The 21,465-nt window shown below is 42.2% G+C and overlaps 1 protein-coding gene across 2 annotated transcripts; it reads left to right on the top strand.

The window, feature by feature from the left end:
* The first annotated feature begins 3,111 nt into the window (after window positions 1–3,111).
* DIO2 (iodothyronine deiodinase 2) lies at window positions 3,112–17,892 on the top strand. 2 transcript variants are annotated; one of them, XM_063117919.1, is made up of 2 exons: window positions 3,112–3,893; window positions 17,177–17,892. In XM_063117919.1, exons 1-2 carry the CDS (start codon window positions 3,672–3,674, stop codon window positions 17,792–17,794), a joined length of 840 nt encoding a protein of 279 aa, XP_062973989.1. In that variant the 5' UTR covers window positions 3,112–3,671; the 3' UTR covers window positions 17,795–17,892. The 2 variants fall into 2 exon arrangements, with proteins under 2 accessions (XP_062973989.1, XP_062973990.1); XM_063117920.1 differs by having other exon boundaries at window positions 17,177–17,746.
* Window positions 17,893–21,465: the final 3,573 nt, after the last annotated feature.

The following is a 21,465-nucleotide window of genomic DNA, read 5'->3' as shown; positions in this document are numbered from 1 at the left end:
TCTCGCCCTATACTTTAGGCCCAGTTTTTCCATGGTCTTGGGCTGAGCCCGAGACCGTGGAACATGTAGCCAGGCACTGCGATTTGTCTCGGCTCCTCGCAATTCCTCTCGAGGAGCTGGGACCCATGCATAGGGCGCAGCGCTCCTCAGGAGCACTGCGCCCATTGGGGGGGGGAGTGGGGAAAGTAATTATTTTTTAAAAAATTATTTACCTTTTGTGCATGAGTGTTCATGCGCTGCTGTCCCCTTAAGAAAAAAAAGAAAATGGCGGGCGTGACGCCTCTCCCTCTGAGGTTGCTGTGCACAGTGTGTGTACTGACAGGGAGATCTCATGATAAAAATATCGCAGGATCTTCACCCCTCCACCCCGCTAGACCACAAGGTCTAGCTAAGGCCATAGATTCCCCATTCTTTCTGTGGCAGAGGTGAAGTTGTGATGACAGAACTCAGCATGTAAGGTATTGTTTTTCTAGGTTTTTGCTTATGGGTCACCTTCCTTTCCATTAATGGGCCTGAGCTGGGCTACCTTTCCAGCTGTCCCTACTCTATGTTTGGTAATGGGCAACACAAAATCCATATCATCATCATCTATACATGTATTTCACCTTTCCTCCAAGGTGTTCAAGGCAGCATAGATGTCTCTTCCTCCTCCAGTTTATTTTCACAACAACCCTGAAAGATAGTGATTGATCCAAGGCCTTCCAATAAGCTTTATGGCTCAATGAGGATTTGAACCTGGGTCTCCCCAGTCTTAACCCAAACGTTTAACCACTATGCCACACTGGCTTTGTTGATCTCAGTCCTGGCGAAGCTCATATAGGATTAGTGTAGGGAAGAAGGCCCTTTACAGACATTGCATTGAATTGTGAGTTAATCCTGAGGCAGAGAGATTGGCTTGAAGATGCACATTGTTAGAAGAAGGGTCTCAAACTCCAGCAGGACTCCTTGGTGGCTCCCTTGAACTTGTTGATGCAGGCATGTTTATTGTTGCATGTCCAAAATAAGATGTTTTTATAGCCAACTCACTATGCTTGGTTGGTCACAGTGATGTTGGTTTGGAAGATAGGAACATACCCCAAAGTATGTTTTATGGACAATTCCAGATAGAGAAAAAAAAGCTTAGCTGTTTTTTTCAAGGTACCTTGAAAGCATTTGCTTTTAGGGACAGGTCCAGTTTGATCTGATAAGGCATGCACTCCAAGGCGTTGCTGCTGTTGTTTTGTCCTCGATTTCTTTTCACTATCATATTGAAATGATGATTATTCAGGTATAATTTTCAAGAAGAGACAATAACCTAGTTAGATTATGCAACGGGCATTTGCCCTGTTCCTTTCCCATTTTATGTCAGATCTATGGGGAAATCCTGTTGTTTGGTATAGTCTTGTGTTTGAGTTAGCTGGGGAGGATAGGTTGATGGGATATATTTTCTAAGCAGTGATCCAGGCTCAAATCCTGGTTTCACAGTGATTAGATGCATCTCACTGCCTTTCAGCCTCATTTCTCCAGTCTGCAAAATGGGAATAAGCAGTGGTCTTTTTCTTTTTTCAAGGTGATATAACTCCTAGGGATTTTATGAGGCTGTATGTGATACATAGCTGCATAGCTGCTTCCCCTGAGCCTTGAGGATACAGCGGGATATACATCAGGCAAAGCAATCCTAAAGTGTTGATGGGGAAGTTTCCATGGCAGAAGACTCACTCCTTTCTGTCCCCTATCTGCTTGTGCTAGGGTAGTTCCCCCCTCTCCCTTCTTTGTATGTGTGTTTGGTAAAATTTCCCTCTGATTGCCTCCAGGGGGCAATTTCCTATGCCAGCTCCAGGAGTGCTGTAGTTCCCCCCCCCTTTGGGCACCATGTTGTGAGAATGAGGGGACTTTGGAGCCGGTGGACCTAATGCCTCACTCAACCTTCCTTGACACAATCCCTTTTTCTCTTGCTGTCAGAACACTGATAGTGGAGGAGAAATGGCAGCAGCTTCCATTGCCATGACTAGGAGGCCACTGGTGGCAGACTTTCCTCTCTTCCAGCAAAGACATTTGTTCACAGTATCCTAAAGCCTGTGGGATCCCCCCGCCAAGGGACCAGAGGATTGCACTATTTATTTATTTATTTATTAAAAAAGAAGAATATGCTTATGGTGGAATTTGCAGGATTTTTTTTTAAAACCAACCAACCAACCAACCGGGAGACTATAAAGTACACTTCATGGCTCTTCTAGGGTATCTGGATCTTCCAGAGGAAATAGGACTTTCCTTGGAGCAAAGCAATGCATTCTTTGTAAGGTGGAGGCAGGATAGATGCTTACAAATAAATACAACCCCTCGTAGCTTTATACTTGGGATGCGTGAGGCACCCTGCTTTACATCAGCTCCAAATTCAATACAGTGATGGACTTCCATTTTAAACCAAAGCTCCATTAAAACCTTGCTCTTCCTTTCTCTCCCACCCCCTGCCCTTTAATTTTCTTCCACAACAGCAGATGAAGTCAGACCTGGGTGTTTCTTGCAGTTCCTTAAATACCAAGAAGACGACAAAAGATGTTTAAAACAGCACATGCTTTTGTGCTTGATGGTTGTGGGAGGGAAACATACAAAAATATGCCCTTTTCTAGGATGCATCAGCTCTCACACCTTCCTGGAAAATACAAAAGGGCAAAATAATAATTAAAAAAAAACAAACATCCAAGAATGAAAAAAGAGCTTTTCTAAACAATAGAAGACCCTGTTTCAGTGTCACTTTCCTCATCATATGAAAATATTTTTTTCCCCAAAGTTTGAAAGCATTTGTGAAAGAAATGAAAAGAAAAACCCTGATCAGAGGTATCTGGAGATTTTTTTAAAACAACAAAGCAAAATTCTTCCTTCCCCACTCCCTTCTCGTTCTTTTAAAAAAAAAGAAAAAAAAAGAAAGAGTTTGAGAGAGAGAGAGAGAGGGTTTTGAGAATTTTACTTTTCTATTCACTGCAGTCCTGGCCAAAGTAAAGCCCTCTTTTACATTGACGTCAAGATCTTTACTAAGATTAGGGTTTCATTTCTCTATTGCAGCAATTAGCCAGGGAATGTATAAAAGGCTTGAGGGAACCGAGCTAGAACTCCAGAGGGAAAGCACTTTGTACCACAGGCAGATAGTGAGAGGGAGAGAGAAAGAAGAGTGGCGAGCGAGAGAGGAAAGGAGCAGGAGAAGAGCAGAAAGTTTGCCTTCAAAGACTTTCCGCCCCCACAAAAAAAGTATTGTTTCACCTGATAGCTTTGGTGATAAAGGACCGAGGGAGCTGCTTGGCGCTGAAATAGCTGAGAGTTAAGAGGAAAAGTTAGCAGTTCTTCTGCTTCAGTTTTAGGACTGCAGGCAATTGGCAGCACAGCTGTCTCGCTCTCTTTAACGGACTGAAAAGGGCTACTGGCTAAGGAAAAACAACAACAGTAGTTTGACTTAGTTTCTGAAAAATTAAAAGCAGTTCAGGGTGGAAAGTCTTTCACGCTGGCGTTTTGAGTTATGTTTTTTTAAGTAGCTCTGTGACACTGAGACAACTTTATGAGAGAGGAGACAGAGGCACAATGAGTTTTAAGAAGCATCTTGTGTTGTATTTTATTTTGATTTTTTTTTAATGAGGTTACAGGGCATGACAAGGGGACTCAAGGGAAGCCTTTGAAGAGCAGCACCAGCAGCAGACAAGATGGGTCTGTTAAGTGTGGACCTGTTGATCACGCTTCAGATACTGCCGGTTTTTTTCTCCAACTGCCTCTTCCTTGCACTCTATGACTCGGTGGTCCTCCTGAAGCACATGGTGCTTCTCCTCAGCCGCTCCAAGGCTGCACGTGGCGAGTGGCGGAGGATGCTCACGTCGGAGGGGCTGCGCTGCGTCTGGAACAGCTTCCTCCTAGATGCCTACAAACAGGTGGGTTTGCGGGAACAGGGTGTCACACGCGTGTAGAGGAACAGGGTTCTGAAGGCGGACATGGGTTTCCATCACAGGTAGAAAGGGGAGTTAGGATAAGACGTATATGAAGATTGCCAGAAGAACACCAGGAAGTTAAGTATCAAGATCTGAGGTATTTAGCACAGAAAGTAACATTGCCAGGATTTGAACTCTAAAGTTCCTGGCTCCCAGTTCCTGGCTTAGCAATCTTGTTTCATTAAGATTGTTTTTAGGAACAAATAGATTCTCTCTAATTCAACTGTATAGATGTGGTTATTCTTTATAAACCTGTTGAATAAGAAGCCCATTTTCTGACTGGTTAGTAGCACTCTGTTAACTCTTTTTAATGCTTTACAGTTTAACAACATTGTATTTATTCGTGCATTTTTCACTGTCATGCAAAAGGGCCCTTCCTAATGTGCTAGATGCATAACATTAAATATATAAATGCATGTTTTCTTTTTGAATATTTATGTGAGTGTAAGTAAGTGCAGGACTACAAACAGAATGAGCAAGCATAAAATCACAATGTCCCACCTTCACAGTTAACAAAAGTATCCAATCCCCCCGCAATGAGAAAATAATATTTTACTGATTCTGCTTGGTGCTTCCAGTTGATTTCACTGACTAGGCAGAATTGAAATTAAATTATCTTCTGTATGCCAAAACAAGATAGATCGTTATTATTCCCATTTTGCAGATGGGAACAATGCAGTGGACAAGGTAACTGTCAGTTGTGGAGCTGTCACACACACACATACACACACACACACACACACACACACTGCAAGAGGATACCTAAAAATTTCAGAACAGTTAGTAAGCAGGAGGCTTTCAATACTTAGTGGTTAGTAAATTGATTGGGTGGTCCTCAAAGAGCTTCACCAGTAACTTCAGCAATCCCCTGATGGGGCATGTGAAGATTGGGTTAACAGATTCAGAAGCAGTGCACAATGACACACCTGAAATGATGCCGCTTTCCTTTCCTGCCAAGTTCTCACTTAAGTGCTTGGTATTTCCCCAACTACTATTGATAGAATCACCAACACTTACAGTAATGGGGAGTGTTGTGTTTTTGTTGGTTTAAGAAACAAAACAGAAGAAGCCTTAAGCTATGCTTGAAGAAACTGCTAAACAGAAGTCCTATTCTATTCATTCTAGAAAGGTATGTGTGGGTGGGTGGGTATAGATACATCTCTAGCCTTTCAGAAATGATGAAAATTCTGTGCACAACTTTGGGTCTAAAACTGAATTACTCACTGAGTTGTATAACTAAGGAGCTTACACTACTAATCTTAGAGTGGTCCAATCCTTTTCATTGCACTATGTGAGAAAATACACTTGCTTCTCATTCATGTCAAACAGAATCACAGGATCTACCATATCAAAGCACTCTGTACTGAGACTACTGTAAGGAAATTGGTTATTCAGGATGATCTTACGATCTAGTCATTCCCGTGGTGTATGCATACTACTGAGGGATCCTTTGCACCATGGAGAGCTCCCATGGTAAAATCAGGAGTAACGTAGGGGGTTAAGTACCCAGGGATAACCCATCTTCACATAAAATGTTTCCCATATAATAGGTAGAACTATCCTTGAATACACGGTCTCATTGGACAGTCTATAGATATTACAAGGTTCTCTAAAAAGGCTTCTATCTGCATCCTATAGGATATGCTTATACAGTATGTGACCACCATGTTCTGAAAATTGTCTACTGCTCAAAACATCATTGGTATCATGACGTTGGAGTATAGCATACTAAAATCTGAGAAATCATTATCTGATTAATTCTAACAACATTATGGTACCCCAAGTACACTTTTCATTAAAGAATTTACACAGACATAGACCTATAACGTAGCCCCTTCTTTTGACATCAGGCACATGGATTTGCTTTGGGACATTTTACTATCCTGAGCTACATTAGAATTCATCTTGGGGTAGTAAAATGGCCCCAAAATCGTTGGTGTTAGTAAAAGCTTCATATCACAAGACTAATCTGAAGTAGTTTAAATGTTCTATGCATTTGTGTTGGAGCACCACCTGGAGTGCCAGGCTGCCAGAAGGTGGGGGCTATCCAGAGATGGGCCAATGAAGACAGAGGATACTCAAGTAGCCACAGAAGGCTGTCTGACTTTTGGAGGAGGGAAAACCAGAGGGGAGGATGAACAGAATAGACCAGCCTTCCCCAACCTGGTGTTGGGCCATAACTCATCCCCAGCCAGCATCAAGTTGTGGACGGCTGGAATAGAGTATCCTGAAAGATGGTGGGCTGCCTGGAACCTGGAACCAGAGCACTCCAGACTTCAACATTTTGTTGCAGGTCCCACTGGTACTTTCTGAATATTGTTGTCCAGCTGGTCTGACAGAATGCTTGGGGCCAGAGAAATGAGCCTCTTATTTAAATTCTCTGTCTTTGGAATGCCAGGTGCTGTTGATGGTATTAAACAATGATATCAGGCAGCTTCTGACTCTGTTCACCTCAAAGAATGTGGCTGCCAATGGGGCATATTTTCCACAGTAGCCATGTCCAACCTGGCACCCTCCAGATGTGTTGGACTGCAACTCCCATTATCCCCAGCCACCATTCCCAATGCATATCTGGAGGGCCAAAGGTCGGGAAAGGTATCAGTTTAGGGGAGACTCTGTTGTTGTTGTTGTTGTTGTTATTATATTTATGTAGCCCCACCAGTGTTCTATAGAGTCCTTTCCCCAGCCCATCCAACAGGTGTCCCTGTTGTGATACTGTTGCCACTGTTATTTTCAGCAGATGGGGTAGTGGCTATGGGCTCATTGGGGAGATGGTGATATAAAGAGTCCTCTCCCCAGCTTACTCCTGATGTTGGTGCCTCATCAGGCCTGCAGCAGTAGACAACTGGGAAACAGGTTCTGAGCTAGAAATGATCTACCAGGTTTATGCTCAGCTGCCAGAGCTTTCCCAGTCTGTGCGGGCAGGGCTTCCTCACCTAGGCTGCCTGACTCTGGTCCCCCTCGGTGGCAGAGGTAGCAACAGGAAGTCCTGGAGGGCAGATATTCTTCAGAACCCTTTCACCACTCTTTCAAGTCTCCCTGCTGCCAATACTGCTATGGTTGTTTTATGTACTGACAACCGCCTGTTGATCAATACTTTAAGTGCTAAATATTTTGTATTGAATCTGGATTTAGCATATTTAAAGTAGACCCATTGGAATAAATGGGGCTTATGTTAGATACAACTAACTTAAGCCCTATTTATTTCAAAGGTATGACTATATGTGGAGCCAGTCCTTTGTGAGGTGCTTCTGTCTACCTGAAACATCCAGAAACTGCAACAACTACCCCTATTTTTCTACTGTTTTGTAAGTTTTCAAAGGATATTTCTAGAACAGACAAAAAGAATATAACTCCCATGAGACTTGAGGGGTGGTGATGGTTGTGAATGTTCTCTTCGATTTTAAAGTTAATGTAAATACCATACCTGCAAGATTCTTATGGGAGAACAGAACATAGAGAATGAGAGAGAGAGAGAGAATGAGCAAGCAATGTAATAATTCTGAGAGAGAGAGAGAGAGAGAGGGATGAGTAGAAAGAGTATATTACACAGGACAGGAATTGATAAAGCCATTGTATATCTCCCCCCTTAGCCTTGAGCATTAAGGAGAAAAGAAGCAGCAGTCTTGATCAACTTGGAATCCATTTCAATGAGGAATGTTTCCAACACTCTACACCCTGCACTACTAATGTGTTTGAGCAATGCCCAAATGCCCTACTCTATAGTGTAATGAAGTATGCAGTGATAACATCTTATTTTACAAGGGAACTTGTGGAAGGCCAGAACGTGATGTAGCATAATAGGGTGGAATGGGTAAAGGAATCTGAGTGGAAGACCAAGCAGTTGTGGTGGAGAGTGGAGGGGAAAAGAGCCTCTCCCTTTACTAAGCTTGCTTTTAATTAACATCATATTAACTAATATCACTTCCAGATGTGAGATATAACTTTTGCCTTCTTCTTCTTCTTCTTCTTCTTCTTCTTCTTCTTCTTCTTCTTCTTCTTCTTCTTCTTCTTCTTCTTCTTCTTCTTCTTCTTCTTCTTTCTCAACAAACAGCAGAAGCAGACACCTTTATGCAGTTACACTGTTAGGAAGCTGGCATTTAGGGCAATAACCATTAGCAACGGTGCTAAATTTCAAGTTGAGGGTGGAAACACATTATTTAATGGGCTTATTTAATACATGGGTAATTTGTTGCTAAAGCTGGTGTATGCTGAATCTATTTCCTTAGAGAGAGCTTTTGACGGTTCTCTCATGTTTGCCCAATTTTTCTCTTTTGTGTATATATTACCCAGCGTTAGTGGGCTTCTACATACTTGCTGAACTTTGCTTTCCCGTTTGAACACCAGCCAGATGCAGTGTGGATTTTTGCTGTACTGTTCCCTCCATATCATTTGAATAGCAGCCCCTGGGAGGCAAGCACGCCCTGTGTTGCTCAGAGAGGTTCTTTATAACAAGGCTAATTATCATAATGAGGGTTAATGGAGCCAGTGTTTAAGGCTGAGTATCTTTACATTATAGAAGAAGAGTTCAAAGAGAGGGCTTGTTTTTGAAGACACCTCATGCTCCCACTCCAAAGGGTTCTGTAACATTGCTGGATGCCCTTAGAATAAAAAGGCAGCTGTATTCCATCACATGTTTAGAGAATGATGCGACTACTGGGAAAACATGATGACTAAAACCCCTGATTGTATATGTGCAGGATATCCACAATATTCCTAAGTTATATAGGTCATCCAGATGAGTGCCAATATAGACTTTGCGGCAGATGGTGCCACCGAGTTTGATCTATGCACAATGACACATATGTTTATAAGTAATGCAGACAACCCACCAGTCAGTGCTGGGGCTCTTTGAAGAAAAGAAACGTTTCCCTGTATATCATGTTATGCTTCAGCACTGCATGGAGCCTTGTTTTATGAAGTCCAGTAAGGAAGAAGGAAATAACATACAGCAAAAAAACATTTTGAGTGGCCTAACATTGCATTACTGTACATCACCTAATAGAAATATAAATGTCCAAAGCTTGCAGGACTTCTAAAGCAAATGGTGAATATTAAGCTCCACTGAAAAGCTAGGGGGGGAATTAGCCTCTTGAGGGTCTTTATTTTATTTTGGACCCCATGGAATGTGTGTGTGTGTGTGTGAGAGAGTGAGAGTGAGAGTGAGAGTGAGAGTGAGAGTGAGAGTGAGAGTGAGAGTGAGAGTGAGAGTGAGAGTGAGAGTGAGAGTGAGAGTGAGAGAGAGAGTGAGAGAGAGTGATCCAAGAAGCCACAAATGCAAGGAGCCCAAAGACTCATGCAGGACACAGTGGACTTCCCTTTCACTGGCATTGCATGATGATCTTCAGATCAGTGTGGGGGTTTTGCCTGAGGTTCCACAGATTGCTCTCACTGTTCCCCTGTGGCAGCCTTTTCGGCAATAATGACAACAGTCTCCAGGGCTGAAGACAATAAGAACATAAGAAGAGCCCTGGTGGATCAGACCAAAGGGCTAGTCCAGCATCCTGTTTCTCACAGTGGTCAGCCAGCTGCCTCTGGGAAGTCCACAATCATGACATGAGGGCAATGGCCCTCTACTGCTCTTGCTTCCCAGCAAGTAGAAATACAGAGACACACTCATAGGAACTTAAGAAGCTGCCTTGTACTGAGTGAGTCCATGTAGCTACATTCTCCTCTTTTTCAGACATGAGTCTTTCCAGCCTTACCTGGAGAGGATTGGAATTGATCGTGGTACTATCTGCATACAAAGCATGCACTCTGCTGCGGACCTACAGTTCTTTTTTTAAGAACCCCAAATAGGGATGTATGGATTTTGTAAAGTCTGTTCTGTCTGTATTTTGTAAATTGTCAGGTGCCTTTCATTCCATCATCTGCTCATTGGTGAAATCAGATTTTCCCCCATTTCCCAAATTTGCGCAAATTTGCATTTGCACAAATTTACATTTGTGCAATTTCGCACATGCAAAAATGTGCAAATCCTCCCCTGCAAATTTTCATGCTTTAGCTTGTGGGGGAAATGCACATTTTTGGCTGCATCATCATCATCATCATCATCATCATTATTCTATGACTGCTTTTGTATAAAATTTTGGAAACTAAAAAAAAACCTGGCTCACAAGTCCTTGGAATCTGCGCAACTTGGGCAAAGCTGGACCGCTGTGGAATCGTGGGTCAGATTCATAGAAATCCAAACTCATTTGATACTGTTGCAGAGTTCTCCAACATCCCTAACCTAAACTGGGATCTTGGGAAAGATGATGGAGCTGGATCAGGAGAAGGAAGAACATGTGTAGGATACCTCTTACTGCACATATAAAAGGCTGTGTTGGAGCTCTCTGTTGTATTGGGTGTTTGCTAAAGTTTCTTATAGGTTTAATGCTGGTTCAAAACCCTGTAATGATTGGGGATCCCACAAACAGCTTCCTTGGTCAGAAATGTCAGCTCAGGATCTTCGTTGGCTGGCATCAATGCAAGATCAAGTTAAGGGAAGCCTATTCTTTATAGGACAAGATCTTAATCATTTAGGCTTGCTTAAGAAAGTTTACTCTAACAAACCAAGGCCTAATCTACACCAAGCAGGACATTGCACTATGAAAGCGGTATGAAAGTGGTATATAAAAAGCAGGAGCCACACTACTGCTTTATAGTGGTATTGAAGTGCACAGACACCTATTGGGGCCCATTGACACATACCATATACTGTACCACTTTCATTCCACTATATCCTGCTTCGTGTGGCTCCTGCCTTTTATATACCACTTTCATAGTGCAATATTCTGCTTGGTGTAGATTAGCCCCAAGCCAGTGAAAGTGTGCCAGCTTTAGTTTAGTAAAGTGGATGTGAGTTGCATGGAACGGTCCAAAATTCAATGTTGTGCGTCCTACTCCTCAGGTCAGGGTATTTGTAGGAGAGCAATCTTTGGTTTTTCAAGGATCTACGGGTCAGCAGGGAAACTCCTCACCAGCCCCCTCTAAAAGACTGAGGTGCCCAGACTTCCCCAGGTTTGTGGCAGCTGCTGCAGTTTTTCCATGTGCTTGCCTTAAAGCAGAAGGCAGACACAGAAACCAAGCAGGATTGCTCTGGTCTAGGATATCAGCATCCAGTGAGAACTGCCTACAGGCAGCACTTGTCCTAGGTAACAATATGTTTAAAGGCTTTGGTTGAGGTCTACCAGGGGGCAATCTGCCTGCTTTCTTCCAACCTCAATTGTCTGAGCCACTTCTTCTCCCAGTTGAACCATTATTTGGGCACACACATTAGTGCTGGTTGCCAGGAAAGTCCCAATTGCTGGAGTATAAGACTGTCTGAGGGAGGGTAGAAAGGCTCTGTTGGTTCTCCCAATCAGTTTTTTGTAGTACCTGAGGGGCGGCGGCGGCTCTTCTGTCAGCACTAGTCTTGCCTGGGTGGCTTTTTCTCTCAAGTATGCAAGGCTATTTATATACACAACAGTGTAAATAAGATCTGAAGTACTTTCACGTTTTAAAGGGATATATGAGACCATATAGAGAAGTGCGAAAAAGGCTCAAAGGTGGATGGGTGTGTCTTTGGTCCGGGAAAATTCATACCAGGGCCCACGTTTGGGAATAGAAACAGCCCTTGGCTGTGTCTCCTCACTTCTTGGATTCACTTGTTCATAGAGGGCGGAGCCATTCTATTTCCTAGGCCATTTCTACACCTGCCTTTCCCCCCTAGGATCATCCTTGGATTGTTCCTGAGCATCCAATTGCCACACAGGGGATCCCGGGAGCAGGCAGGGATGACCCCTCCATTATCCTGGGATAACCCTTGGGCCTTAGAATGGTATCCCAATATGACTGACGAGAGACAGTGTTGTGTAGCATCATTGCAGAGGCAATATTTACAAAAGCAGACGAAGGCAGAATAACGGATGGGCTTCTCTCTGACTTTTTGTCTGTTTGACACACCACTGGGAGAGTAAGCTATTTTGGCAGGCTTTTAGGGCAGTGGAACAAGGCCTCTTAGCCTAACCCATCTGCTTTCATCATCTTTGTTTACTTTGGCCTGGAGTTCAAGGAAGTGCCTTTCTTTGTATTTCACAGCAGCGAGAGTATCTTATGAAAGAAGCTCTCTATTAAAAAAACATTGTCCAGTAGTACTAACTCCAAAATAGCCTTATTGGATGTTTATTAAGAAACAGTGAGTAGTTTCTCCCAAGTTGACATATTAAGAGGGCTGTGCTTGTACACAATCTAGAGTGCAGAGAATTAATCTCAGTAGGATATCAGGCACAAACATTCACGAACTATTTTTAAAAAGCAAGACCACAAATTGTTTCCTATGTAGTTTGGGGAGGATGGACTTGCTAACTCTCGGCTTGTGCCTGGGAATGTGTCCATTCCTGTGACTTCCCCCAAATCCACCGAGGCTGAAAGGAAAGAATATCATAATGAACTTGAGGGAATATACAGCTCTTCTACAACTACATTTCCGGCTTCTTTCATATAGTACCTGAGAAATGTCGCACTTTTTCTGAATAAATATGGACAGTACCCACTGTAATTCCATTCTGATTGAGGCATAGTCATCAAGGAGAGCTTATGCTGCTAAGAAGCCAGTAGACATATCTAGGTAAAGAGTCTTCTGTGGTTCATTGGGATCCATTTCTCAATATTAAGATTTGTTTTCTTCATTCACATGAAACAAAAGAAGGCTTGGAGTGCAAAGCCTGTATGTGGCTGGGATAACGGGTGATTTGGGCCAAGAGAGGTGGGGGACAGAAGGAAGTGCATAATAGGGGAGTGGGGAAGTTGAGGGTGAAGTTTGGTAATTGGCAAGCAGAGGGCACTTGGCAAAGGACAAATCTGACTTGACAGCCTCCAGGAGGAGTTGTAGCTCAGTGGTAGAGCACTTGTTTTGCACGCAGAAGGTCGATGGTTCAATCCCCGGTGTCTCCAGATAGGGCTAGAAAAACTCCTGCCTCAAACCCTAGACAGCTGCTGCCAGTCAGTGTCGACAATACTGGGCTTAGACGGACCCATGGTCTGACTTAAGGCAGCTCCCTGTGTTGCTGTGTCCTAATGGGTGCAGCTTTCCAGGGACAACGTACGTGTAATTTACACGGCCTCTGAGCCACTCAGCATAACTTTGGGTCGTGTAGGGAAACCCCTTGATAGTAACTAGGAAAATTTAGATGAATCTCTGTGAAATGACAGGCTCCTAAGAGCTTGGATGTCTGTGAATGGAACAAAATCAAAGACAAGTTCTTCAGAAGTATTTGACTGCTCAGAGGGATTCTGTGCAGAGCCCTAATACACCATGTCTGTGTTTAAACGGCCAGTGCCGCAGCCTGCTAATTATCTGGCAACATCTATTTTCTGTAAGGAGTTGACACAGCCTGCCACAAAGCTCAGAGGTCTCTAATGATGGGCTTAAAAAGCATCAGTGTACAGGATCTGAAAAGACTTATGATTTTATCCCTTAAAATAAGGATGAAAAAAAAAAGTAAATGCTGTGATGCTTTTGTTCACGGGTGTTAAATGAACAATGTTACTACAGTGGCAAGTTCTATTTCTAGTCAGCAGCTTATGAATGGGTCTCTTTTCCCCCCTGCCTCTGCCACCTCATTTTTCAGTCTGCATGCAAAAAGCAACACTACTCACATCCTTGCCACTGAGTGCAGTTTTAAAGTGAGATTCCTTGAGTCTGGGCAGTTAGCTAAAAATGCAGGTTGAGACTTACGCTCAAACAGACATCCATCCAGTCCAGCTGTCTCTTTCTCTAAAAGTAGCCAGCTGGATGCTTAAGAGTTTGTGATGAGTCATAAGCAGAGCATGATAGTCATATAGACAACTAGTGTTGTTTGTCCCCAGTATCTGGCAATCAGTAATGTATTACCTTGAAATGTGGAGTTTTCATTTGAGCACATCTAGCTGTTGATATCCTCTATGAATATGTCTACTCCTTTTAAAGCCATCTAAGCAACATCTCATCTTGTGGCAATACATTCCATGTTAGTGATATATTGCGCAAATTATTAATCCCTTTTATTTATCATGAACCTACTGACCATCACTGGATAATCCTGAAGGACAGAGAGAGAGAGAGAGAGAGAGAGAACAAACAAGAATAAGTTCAGCTACTTCTTTGAGTTTGGAAGTTTGATTACTTGAGGTAGTTATGGAAGGACAACATCCTAGCTTCCTACTGAGGAACAGATAGAGTGGGGGGTTGGACTCGATGGCCTTATAGGCCCCTTCCAACTCTACTATTCTATGATTCTATGAAAACCATAGCCCAGTTTCTGTGTCCACCCCCATCGCAGGCACACTGTGTAGCTGACTGGTTAGCACAGAAGTCCATGATTATAGGAACTCTGGAGCCAGAGTTATTGCGTGTGAGCGAAATTTTCTGTTTGTTTCTCAGAACAGCTCTCTTGCCTGCCTTTGTCTGTAATTTCAAAAGAGGTTTGGCAGAGCAATAATTTTTATTTTTTTTTTGGATGACATTTCATTGTGGTGTGTTGTGGGTATCTTTCCAAGAGCTAATTCCACCCCCCTTTCAATAATGAATAACAACAACAAAGAAACAAAAAAAGCCTCACGAAGTGGATGTCAATCCCATTCCTGAGCCCGTTAGAATAAAGAGGCCCTTTGGGAGTGTTAGAGCTTCATCAAGACCAATTAGCAAGAGATGCTGCTGGTTGAGCATTAACTACTGGGCAGGGTTGGTTTTTTTGGAGTGGCTAATGCTAGCATGGAACAAGGCACCGACCTAATTACTCCACTGCAAGAGCAGAGGAGGCCTTGTGAATGTCTGTTTGGCAAGCCTGTCTCATTAAGGACAAAATCTCCAAACAAACACAAGGACTCCTAGTAGCAAAAAATTAACACGATAGGTAACCTGTGGCCATGAGATTTCCTTTGTTGCTGTGGGAAACGCAGTGATGCTACCCATACCAGAGGATGGCTTGGTAACTTTCCAGATATGTGATGACGTGAAACCAGCTATTATTTTGTTTCCAAAGTCAATCTTCACCCCTTGGTTTGTAAGGTACTGCGTTTGGGAGGGAGGCACGGAGAACACCCTTCCATTGTTGCAACATAATTAAACAAATGCCTTGGCACCAAAGCGGTTTAGTACTTGAAAGATCAAATGATAACAAATGTCCTAGAGGACCATTCCATTCCGCCATCCCTTTCCTTCCAGGTTTTAAGGATCTATTCATTTTAAGAAGGACATTAAGAAGTGCTGAGTGGAGGGTAGAAAATGAAGACACTATTACTTGGATTTTGCTCTCCTTTTTACCCTTTCAACGTAGCAAACAATTGACCGCCATTCACATGACCATCTCGTATGTGATAGCTGCAGGAAAAGCTTGTTTTTTTTAGTGAAAGGAGCAACCTGCGAAAAGAACATCTTACACATGTGGCAGCAGATGTACATATGGGCTGGAAGTCAATCAGTGTATGTTTTCCAGTGCTTTCCCTGCAGTTGCCATTCACCAGTGGTTGGTTTTCCTTTGAATTAGTTCATATATCCTCTTTTTTATATACTTCAGTATTTTGGTAGTATGCATGTATGTATTGTTTGGAATTTCCTCTTTTACTTCATTGCATTTGGTAAAACAAATGGCAAGTGTTTTTCATGATTCTTGAGAAATCCATGGAATAATAAAGTCATCAAAGGGGCTTTTATTTTGAGTTAGTTGTTTATGCAAACACATCCTTAGTCATCAACAACTATGTCTGTGCCTTGAACTAAACTTCACATGAATAACACATCCTTATTCTGGTGTCGCCACGTACACATCACCATAAACGAGGACAAACAAGGATACAGATCAGGATAACATCTGCAGATGCTGATTGATACATATAGATGCAAATTTAGAAATAGTTACTCTATTTTAAATATAAATACAATGCATCGAACTATAGTAGGGAAGACTGTGATCAGGTGATCTGTGTGCTTGCCTGCTCAGTCTGCTGACCATGTGACTAAATGTAGAGAGGTAACTTCAAGGTCCCTTCTTACAGTTTTTTTTTTATCTTTAAATTGGACTTGGGCCAGTCAGCCTGTCAAATAGGGGAATATAACTGTACAGTAGGGCACATGGCTACAAAACTTCATTTTGACCTGTAATAAAACAAAACTATTTCCATTGTTAACTGAATCCTTTAGGATAAGGATAGGGAACATCTGGCGGCCAGGGGCCAATTTTCCACCACCAGACCCCTCGTTGTCTGCACCGTTGCTCCTGTTGGTGCACTACCAATATTTGGTGCTTTCAACAACAAAAAATCAGTTTGATGCCTAAATTTGGTAGCAAACCACTACAGAGACTGTCTAAGGAAAAATTAACTTGTTTTCAAGCTAACTTTGTTCTTAGAAAGCCTCTGATGTGGTAATTTCAGCAGCAAACCACCAATGGGGTGGAAGGGATGCAGTCCGTGGGTCACATGTTGTCAATCCCTAAGCTAGACTTTATTTTCCATGTGCTCATGGGGTTGCCATCCAATTGAAAGAAATAGGATTTATTGCAGTCTCCTTGGCTTTTAAGATTGGTTTCTAGCTCTGATGGCTAAAATGGTAACTTCAACATATGGCAATAGACACTATTCTGCCAGTGCCTTATAAAAGAATTCATGCCATTGAAGATGTTGAGATAGACAGACAAATGATAGATAGAATAGTTTATTCTATCATCTATCTAGCATTAACATATACACAAAAAGGTATATGGTGCGTTATTGCTTAGTGACTGTTCTGTCGTAAAGCCCTCAAATTACCAACCCAGCGATAGGGCAAGTGACCCAAAAGCAAGAAAGGGGTGGGATGGATGAGAAACAAGAGCAAGGAACTATGCTTATTAATGTTAGCAGCACTTCATAAAAGTTCCTGTAACTGGGCTGTGAAAATGTATTTCAATTTGGAGTGAAAATTCTATGACACCATGCACTTAAAAGGACTTTCAGAAATCAGTCAAGGCTAAATATTAAGTTGTTTATATTGAACAATATATTGAAATTAAGGCATTGACAAATTATCTAGCTTGACCAAGAGTTGCAGAGTCAAAACCAGCAGGGGAAGTATATACTCTCCTTATACCACTAGGCGAAAGCGAAACGTATTCCTACAGCATTTTATATGATGAAAACCTAATATTAGTGGAGCAGCTGGAATTTATTTGTTTAGTGAGAATGAGCATGCAAAACAAATGGCAGCAAATCATAGTAACTTTTCACTTCTTTGTTTTAAACATCAGGTGAAACTGGGCGGAGAAGCTCCTAACTCCAGTGTGATCCGCATACCTAACAGCGCTGGTGATAGCAGCAGCAGATGGAAGAGCTCTAGCGGGAGATATGACACTGAATGTCACCTCCTAGACTTTGCAAAATCAGAGCGCCCGTTGGTGGTCAACTTTGGCTCAGCCACCTGACCCCCCTTCACAAACCAGCTGTCGGCCTTTGGCCAGCTGGTGGAAGAGTTCTCTGGTGTGGCTGACTTTCTGTTAGTCTACATTGATGAGGCTCACCCATCGGACGGCTGGGCTGCTCCTGGTATCTCCTCCTCATTTGATGTAAAGAAACATAGGAACCAAGAAGACAGATGTGCAGCTGCTCACCAGCTTCTGAAGCAGTTTTCGTTGCCCCCTCAGTGCCAGATAGTGGCTGACTGCATGGACAATAATGCCAACGTGGCCTATGGGGTCTCCTTTGAGCGTGTATGCATAGTACAAAGACAAAAAATTGCCTACCTAGGGGGCAAAGGGCCCTTTTTCTACAACCTCCAAGAAGTTCGACTTTGGTTGGAGCAGAACTACAGGAAGAGATGAAGTCCAGACTTACCAGACGAAGAAATGTTGAGCATAGTGCCCCTTTAAATCAACACGAAAGGGAAACAAATTGTGCCCTGTTTTGAATAGGCACCATTTTGGCCCTTAGCGGAAGAAGCAGCCTAATAACACAACAGATGCAAAAACAAACAACAACAAAAAGGAAAAAAAATGATAAATTCCCCTTGCTTTCCCAGAAGGGAGCTGTGGAAAGTCTTATCATTAAGACAGGAAGATGGGTGTGATGAGATTTTTGTTCCATGAGCAAGTGGTCCTTGTGTTGAGGTGTTTGATGCAGAAGGAACTGAAAGCATCACTTCTAGAAATACAATTCATTGCGGAAGCTATGCCATCACATGAGATCAAGGGGGTATCTCTTTGTTCTCCTGCATTTGTCCTGCTGAGTTCCAATTTACCATAATGTTTGGAATCTGAAGCTCACCAGTCATCAAATAGAACCCTTAATTTGTGATAGGGGGTACAGCATTGTAAATATTACACATTCCAGCATCTGCTACAAACTGGCTAGTCCATTGCTCTCTTATTTGCTAAAAGTAGGAACTAGTGTTCACACAAGTAGAAATCTTTCTTTGTGGTATAGTATAGCTGCAAACCATGAAACCGGTTTTTTTTTTAAATAAATAAATAGATTATCTGATGCTAGTTGGCTTCAGTATTTTTGAAACAAAGGATTCTGTGATTGCAGTTTATACATACTTGGGTGAGTCCTACATTGTGTTTTTAGGCTCTAATGGAGTCTTAAAGATTTTGCAGCAGCACCCAACATGGAAATTACATAGGCTGTTTTTGGATCATAATTTACATCTCAAAATCTAGTTTCTAGATATTCCCACCACTTTTTGACTGCAAAAATAATCATGGATGCAGGAAAACTGCTTGTTGGTCTGAATCTACCCATGGGTTCTTTTGCCTTGCCAAACCGATTCACAGAATGGGCATTTTTATTATGGAAGATGAAGTGATAGTCTTGCCATGCTTGAGGCTGGATCTCTACAAGATAGACAATCTATGTTCTCTATTTCTCACATCCAAGCTATCATATAATAGTCACATTTATCATGTGAAAAGCACGCTTGGATGAAATTTGCAGCTATGTGACTGATAATTTGCTTGTCTCAGATCATCAGTCAAAGACAGAGCTTTCTTATCAGGTCAGCACTATCCTGTACTTGGAAACAAGAACATCTGATGAAAGGCTTATCACTTGATATCTATTCCCCAACCTGAACAAAACCCTAGGGCACATCAACATGGCAGTCTCTTACACACACAGTTCTACTTCACTATATCCAGTCTGGAGAACAGGAAATGTTACCCTCTGGAAAAGCCACTTGTGAAGTTTTCAACCTCTGCTGAGCCCACCTTATACTATTTCTGCTGTGTGGCCCAGCAAAGACAAAAGAACCTGGAGGGTGTGTCTCGTGGACGGCATGCATTTGAAACTTTGCATCTGCTCCCATAAAAAAAGGACCATGTGAACATGCTGTTTAGGTTAGTTTGCACGTAACATTTTTCCTACTCTGAGATCATCTCTGAGGAGATAAAAGCCTATGCACCCTGCAGTGCATTGTAAAATTACCTCTGTGTAGGAAAAATATTGTGTGTGAGAGAAGAGAAGAAGAAAGGCAAGGCAGGGAGGAGAAAACATGTGCAAGAAACAGACTGTGGTGGAAGATCGCATTTCAACACTTCAGGCATTGGGACCAATCATGGATTCCTGCACCCAGACTTATCAGTGTGTGTGTGTGTGTGTGTGTGTGTTCACAACCACATAAGGTCATGACCATCATAGAGACAGCTATGGCTTGCCCTGGAAGTATGGAACTGAAACAATGTATTTATCAGTGTGCTTGCTTGCTTTTCTAAAGACAAACAACAACAGTACAGTTAGGATTAGGAATTAATGTGTGTTTAGGTGTGTGTGTTTTTAAGTAATTTATTGCATTTGGAAACGATGATGTAGAAGGTGTATTTTTGTGTGAGGGGAAGAGAAGGGGGATGGGGATGGGGATGGGGATGGGGAAGGAGTTACACACCACTTGACCTTGTTTCTTTTCTCTCATGACAAAACCAGAGTGAAAAAAGCAAGTAGCTTCACTAGTGCTGAACATTCAGTGATGCTTAGAAGTGTTGGTTTCCCCCTTTAATTTGACGTTGCCTCTTTATTTATGCATTCTGCATGACTTTTGGCTTGGATATTGGTCAGCTCAGCTAATGCACTAGGCATGTTTTAGAACATGCTTGTCTCCACTGCAGGTATGCAAACTTGACAGTGAGGTATGAATGCTATTTCTTCTTCATTCCTACCCTCCCTTATGCAGACACAGAATACATGGGCACACAAACGCTGAGGAAGGATGTTAGAGAAGCTGAGGATGGATGAACAGTGGAAAGGTAGCAGTCAGAGGGTGAAGAGATGGTGTATGCGTTTACATGTCAGAGTATCATATTGATGTAAGGACCTGGTGAAGGAAGAAGAGAGGGAGAATGAGTGGCTGGGAATGTGGGCTTCTTTAGCTTGGGGTGAGGAAGCTATTCCTACAAATAAGGGAAGAAATTGAGCAATTATCAGTATGGGTGGAATGCTGATCTTCTCCAATTATAACATTGCAGCCTAACCTGGTTCCCTCCAGATGTGTTGGACTAAAACTCCCCTCATCCAAAGGCTGGGGATAATGGGAGTTGTAGTCCATCACCTTTTGCCAGGCACATGAGACCTCATTCTTTGTAAACTTTCCCAGAGACATTCTTTATAAAATAGTCTTCCAATGAGAAAGTTCTATAGTCAACTTTATTTGTATTCATTTTAAAAGGTTTTTTTTTTTTACACAACATGGTCTTACCCTTGTAAGAAATAGAAACAACCATTGGATTGATAGCATGTTCCTAGCCATATTTACTCAGAATTTAGTCCCACAGATTTTAGTGGGACTTACTTCCAGCTGACTATGCTTGGGATTCCAATCAAATTCAGTATCCTGTTTCCGACAGCCTTCATGATTTAACATAGAGGCAAGTTTAAAAATCCCATTTATAGTTTTGCCCAGAACAATCTATTAGTGGTTGAAGAGGTTCCCCTTGCAGGCTGTTCATAATTCTCATTAAAAACAAGGGCATGATGAAGACAAATGTAAGCACTTTAAGCCCCATTGATTTCAATCAGTTGAAATTAACCCATTAGGTTGTATAACTGCTGTTCAGAGCAATCTTAAGTGTATTTTATTCAGAAGTAAATCCCACTATGTTTAATGAGCTTTACTCACAGGTCAGTCTATTTAGAATTGCAGCCTTACTCTGCCAGTGAAATCAGTGGGATGTTGATCTGCTTAATCCTGTTTGGATGGATCATACCCTTAATTTTTTATCCTGTCCTGTCTAACTGAGAAAATTCTCATGACTCATCTAAACTAGTAGTTTTTTAAAATATTTTTTAAATCACATGAAACTCTGGGTATAATCAAAAGCAACCCAAAATTCTGGTGTCACCTTCAACGTACAGCTTTATTATGGGTTAGTGTTGCTTAGCTTTATCTGCTAGTTGCAAGACGCTTGATTGCTTCTGCAACAACGTCCTATGCAAGCTTACTCTGAAGTGATCCCGATTGACACACAGCTACACCTCTGGATATGATAAGTATCTTCTCAATTAAACAGGCTCATTCAGTGGTCTGTACAAACCAAAATGATAGATTTGATCA

Source organism: Elgaria multicarinata, chromosome 2 (genome assembly GCF_023053635.1).
Source record: "Elgaria multicarinata webbii isolate HBS135686 ecotype San Diego chromosome 2, rElgMul1.1.pri, whole genome shotgun sequence".
NCBI lineage: Eukaryota > Metazoa > Chordata > Lepidosauria > Squamata > Anguidae > Elgaria > Elgaria multicarinata.
Note: the sequence above shows the minus strand (reverse complement) of the source record. Positions and strands in the feature narration are given on the sequence as shown.